This window comes from Myotis myotis, unplaced genomic scaffold (assembly GCF_014108235.1).
Source record: "Myotis myotis isolate mMyoMyo1 unplaced genomic scaffold, mMyoMyo1.p scaffold_m19_p_11, whole genome shotgun sequence".
NCBI lineage: Eukaryota > Metazoa > Chordata > Mammalia > Chiroptera > Vespertilionidae > Myotis > Myotis myotis.
In genome coordinates, this window is record NW_023416315.1 from 52,591,234 (window position 1) to 52,596,772 (window position 5,539).

The 5,539-nt window shown below is 41.6% G+C and overlaps 1 protein-coding gene across 1 annotated transcript; it reads right to left on the reverse strand.

Moving 5' to 3' along the window:
- Positions 1 to 324: 324 nt before the first annotated feature.
- On the reverse strand, positions 325 to 1,227 carry TAS2R4 (taste 2 receptor member 4). The gene has a single exon (XM_036327027.1). The coding sequence runs from the start codon at positions 1,225 to 1,227 to the stop codon at positions 325 to 327; it is 903 nt and encodes a 300-aa protein (XP_036182920.1).
- Between the last annotated feature and the right edge of the window lie 4,312 nt (positions 1,228 to 5,539).

The window sequence follows — 5,539 nt, forward strand, 5'->3', positions numbered from 1 at the left end:
TGTATTGATTAATTTGGGGGAACTTCCCATTATACTTCAGTAGCCAATAAAACAATGTGGTGATTTCTATTATCCAGGAATGTAATGCCCATGCAAAAAACATAAGTAATACCGCAAACAAGTTCCTTTTAAAAAGTGCCTAATTTAAAAATATTAGCAAAAAAATTTGCAAGCTGAACTGAAATGCAGGCACTCAAAGGCCTAAGAAGTCAGATCACAGTTACAAAATGCATACATCAGACCACTGGGAAAACTGCTAACAGAGAAAAATCTTGCTCCCAAGCCATGAATTGACTCCAGACACTGTTTACTACTGATATTCCACTATTTGTTGAAGCAAATAATCTTCTTTGCTTTGCTTTTCAGTTTAGGATGTGTGAGAACAATGAGAACAGAATGTCCTGGAATGTAAAAGGTGGAAATTATTATACATATGGATCTGGTTCCCAAATCCAAATCTTTAGAAGGGAGGTATTGGAACAGGGTGGCAACTGTATACGGAATGTAGAGGAGAAGGAAATAAGCCATCAGCTTTATAGCACCCACATGAGCTTCAGTCTGGGGATTCCAAAAGCCAGTGGCGTTTCTCTGCATCTTCTGTATATGTCTCCTCAAGGAGTTTATTAACAAGGAAGCAGAAGTCACATTAATGATGAACTGGAGAAATGAGTTCGAGAACAAAGAGATCACCACTGACAAGGTGCCCTCATCGGCGTTAAATTCTGTGCCATTTCTCTCCGTCGTCACAAATTCAGGAAAGAGTAGCTTCTGTCTGAGCACAATATACAGAAGCATGGTGAAGGCAGAAAGCAACACACAGGCCAGCAATAGCCTGGGGGTCTTTGGGGAGAGATTTCGTTTCAGCAGAAGAAAAATTGAGTATTTCAAGTTAGCAATCGTCACACAGTACAAGACATTGAGCAAAGTTACAAACCAGAGGCTACTGGAGTCCAAAAACATCGAAACCAACAGGAAAATTTTGGGTAAGTAAACTAACCTTTCAACATTTGGAGAGATGAATAAGCAGAAGATGTACACCAGCGACATTCCCATCATGAGAAATCTGGTGATGCCTAAGCTGAACAGGATCCTATCCGAAGAGGACATTCCGTGGCTTTGGACCCAAGTCTTGTAATTGATCACTGCAATAAACAGATTCACAATGAGTCCTACAACATCCAAAACTACTGAGATAATAAGAACAGAGAGAAAGAATATTTGGAGCATCTTTAGTCATGGAGGACTCAACAGCTGTGGTGCTGATGTTGGGAACAGCGGAAATACTGAAATGTAGAAGGAGGCACCAGCATCCAGCCAGGAGGGCATTTCCTTTTTCATTTTTCCCCAGTGTGGCAAATGAGCCATTAGTGGTCTAAGAGCCAGCTGCTTTTACTGAGATGCAAATCTTCCAAGGATTGTATTACTATTTCTTCATTCATATCCTGTTTTCTTTAGAAATGCCTAATTCAAACAGCAAAGGTGAACCGGGAATCCACTCCTCCAAGAGAAGGAGAGCTGAAGGGAGGAGTTATGGCGGGCTCCAAGGACTGCAAAGCCAACGACAGAGTTCCTCCCAGCACTGTTTCTGTCACTGCTCCACAGCAAGCCCAGATAATGGTGGGAATCCCCATGCCTCACTTCTATGCACCCCCATCCACACACCCATGAATTACTTGAATCCACCTTCTCTCACCCCTCTCATCTGTATGTCACAGCTGTCATTCTGGCCATGCTCATGTTACCCTTCCAGGCAACCAATCGATGTGTCTCTCTCACATCAATCTCTCTCTCTCTCTCTCTCTCTCTCTCTCTCTCTCTCTCTCTCTCTCCTCTCCCTCCCTCCCTCCCTCTCTCCTTCCCTCCCTCCCTCCCCTTCCACTCGCTCTAACAATCAGTGGGGAAAAAATATCCTCAGATGAGGATTTTTTTAAAAATGTGATCCAGTTGGTTAGTATGATCAGTAAGCTGGTTCTGTCAGAAGTTATTTCTGAAGGATTCAATGTGGGAAAAGTGTTAAAACCCTTCACGAAAATTTGCCCTTCAGTCAAATATAAGTATCTTATGAAGATCCCTGCTTTGGAGTACCCTGAGTATGGTGACTCTTCCTGTGTGTTTGTCCCATGGCTTGACCCCAAAAGCCATGTCTATGAAATTATTACAAAACAAATTGGCTCCTTGGGGATATGAAGGTTTTATTTTAGGACAGCTCCCACTCTTACCCAACTGTGGATCTCATCTCCTTGCCCCTGAGCTGTGTGATGGGCAGCAATGACTCTGCAAAGAGGAAGGCCTGATACGGCTCTGCTGGTGAGCTGGATCCTGATCTATATCCACCTGAGTAGATGAGTGCCACGGTGGCCTAAAACAGTCTTGTACATCTGACTATTCACTGGAGCACAAGACGACTCCCTGGTGGGTACACTGCAGTCATGAGTCCAAACTTTGCTACCTGGCAGATCTGTAGGGAAACCTTTAGGGCAAATAGTCAAAGCAAAAGGATGGCTTAGCTTAGCTTGATGAAGGCTTTGAAGAATGAGATCAGTCACGAATAAATAAGAATTACAAACTTTGAATTGTTTTCAAAAGAGTACCAATATTGCTTAGGAGGAAGAAAGAAGGAAGCTTACAGTTCTTTGGTTTTTCTGAGTACTTACTATGTCTCCAGCAATGCACAGGGACAATGCAAAAATTTGGTTTACCTAAAATAGTTCCAGGAGGGAGATATGGTTATCCCTATTTTGGGGCGAAGAAATGAAGATCAAAGAAAGCAAGTGACTGCCAAAAAGCATAGTAGCTAAGTTAGAAGGTCTTTCTGAGACTCAGCTCTTTCAACTATACCAGGCTGCCCCTCATTGGTTTGTTCATTCACTAAATTGTTATTATCATCTAGGCACTAATATATAAGGTGCTAGCAAACAGAGAAGAATAACTCATATCCCACCTTCAAAACACATACAGAATAGTGGGAGAGGCAGACAAATAGCAGAAGAGACAGACAAATAGACATTTACATCCGTGTATTAGGAGCTATAGTAAGGAAAAACAAAGGGTGCATTGGGATGTTCAGGGGGGACATTTCACCCAGCCTAGGAGTTCAGAAAAGGCTCCCTTAAGGATACATATAAATTAAGTCTTAAAGATGCAAAGTGGTTATCCAAGCAAAAGGCTAGGGTGGGAGGGAGGATACTGGAAACAGAGGGAGAACTCTACCGAAGGAGGTGACAAAGTGTGGTAGGTTCAGAAAACAGAAGGATGGAGGGATGCAAAGGGAAAGAAGTGGTCAGAGATGAAACTGGAAAGATAAATAAGAGTGAACTACTCTTGCCATAGTAATGACTTTCAACATAAATAATCATTCTAATAACACTATCAGAGGCATGTACAACATTTTCGAAAAACACAGAGTAAGTGCTTATCTTTTTCTGAGAGAGCCTGGAGGAGGCAGGTCTGGGAGGGTAAGAAACATTAATAAAGCTGATGAGTGAGAGAGGGAAGTCTAGGCAAAGAAAGCAGCTTACACAGAAGTGTAGCAGTTAGAATAGTATGTCACATTTGAGAAGTAAAGCAGTTCAAGGTTCTTTGGGAAAAGTAAGGAGTGGGAAGATGAAGCTAGATAGGAAAATAAGGGCCAAATGACGAATGGCTTTATGTTCCAACATAAGAAGTTTAGACTTTATCCAAAGCAATGGACAGCATTGCAGGACTTCAGAGAGGAGTATTATGATTGTATTTTCACTCTATGAAGAACATAATCCAAGTAATATAAGTATGTTTTGCTGGAAAGGGATGAAATTGGAAACAGAAAACTAGTTAGAATCCTATTGCAATCACTCTGATGGACTGAAAAGTAGAAATTGAGACTGATGGACATTTGAGAGAAATGTTTGCAAAGTACAACCAAATGGATCTAGTGGCCAAATGGCAGATGAATACTGAAGCTGAAGGAGAAGGAAGAATCTGGGACAATTTCCAGAATTCTAGTGCACTTAAAGAAAATAAAACAAAACAAACAAAAAAACCCACACATCTTTTCATAACAAGAAGCATAGGCTGAAATGGCATTAGACTTGAAAAAGATTTTAGGGGGTAGGGAGGAAGAGAAGGTGAACAAAATATTCAGACAGTAATGTAGTTCTGATACCATAAAAAGGGAAGGGGGAAAGAAAAAGAATGGGTAGGCAGGGCCCCAGGCTGCAGCACAGTTCTTCAAGCTTATGGAGAGTCCTTGGGTCCAAACTGCCTGTTGGAAGAGTCTCATGTCAACAGAGCAAACCTGCCTTAGTACCCCACAGTGCTCCATCACTAGGTGAGAGCAGCCTTCAGGAAGTGTGGCCTCCATCCCTTTGAGGATGGAGCCATCTGTGAAGTATGTGGCTACTGCAGAGAACTTTGTATTTTCATGACTGCCACACAGGGAGCTAGACACAAAGAACACCAGAGCCAGAACCCTCTGTGCTAAGATGATCCCCTCCTCAGAGCTGAAGCATCTGTTTCAATGATGCAGAGATGTCTTTATTGCCCACTAGCTAGGATGTTTTTGAGAATAGCAACTGATCTAGCATAGTGCTTGGTGCGAAGTGTTAGATGAATGTCTGGCACGAATAAGTAAACTGGAATCAAAATAAGCCAGAATAAAAATGGGGCGAGAAATGTATTTACTCCTGGACTATTACAGCAGCAAGCAGCAACTGGCCAGGCCCACCCCTTTCTCAGAGAGATCTGCTAGCTGAGCAACAAGAATACAAACTTCAGCCTCCACAAATATTTCATAAATATTTCTCTCTGGCTGGAAGTACTGAGTTCGCAACAACCTGATATCAAGGCCAAGAAACTCCACTCGTGAACTTCTGAAAATATATTTTCCAGGGCTAACCTGGAAATATTGTTCTGGTCACCTGGCCAGTTCCACCAAGTCACAATGACAATTTAATCATAGTGGAGTCAAACAAAATATACTCACTCTGCAAACTCAGACATACAGAGAAAACGTAAGGTTCTTAATTTTGCCTACAAGTAATATGGTTTATGTCCTGAGCCCCCACCTACTGGCTGGGGGAAGTGTTTAACCCAATGGGATAATATGAAGAATGTCTTCTGAAAAATGTTCAGTCTCTTCAGATTTACTTTTTTAATCTTTATTGTTGAAAATATTACATACGTCCCTCTTTTTCCCCCCATTGACCCCATCTAGCCTGTTCCTGCCCCCCACCCCAGGTCTTCATATGCATAGAAGTTCTTTGGTTGATCTTTTCCCACCAACCACCACCTTCCCTCTGAGATTTGTCATTCTGTTCCATGCTTCTGTCTCTGGATCTATTTTGTTCATCAGTTTATTTTGTTTATTAGATTCCAAATATGAGTGAGATCATGTGATACTTATCTTTCTCCGACTGGCTTATTTCACTTAGCATAATACTCTCCAGTTCCCTCCATGCTGTCTCAAACAGTAAGAGATCCTTTTTATTGCTGCATAGTATTCCATGGTATAGATGTACCACAGCTTTTTTTCTTTTTTAATATATATTTTCTTGATTTCAGA

Coding starts and splice junctions, on each gene's coding strand:
- TAS2R4 (XM_036327027.1), bottom strand. CDS start 1,227: ATGCTCCAAATATTCTTTCTCTCTGTTCTTATTATCTCAGTAGTTTTG.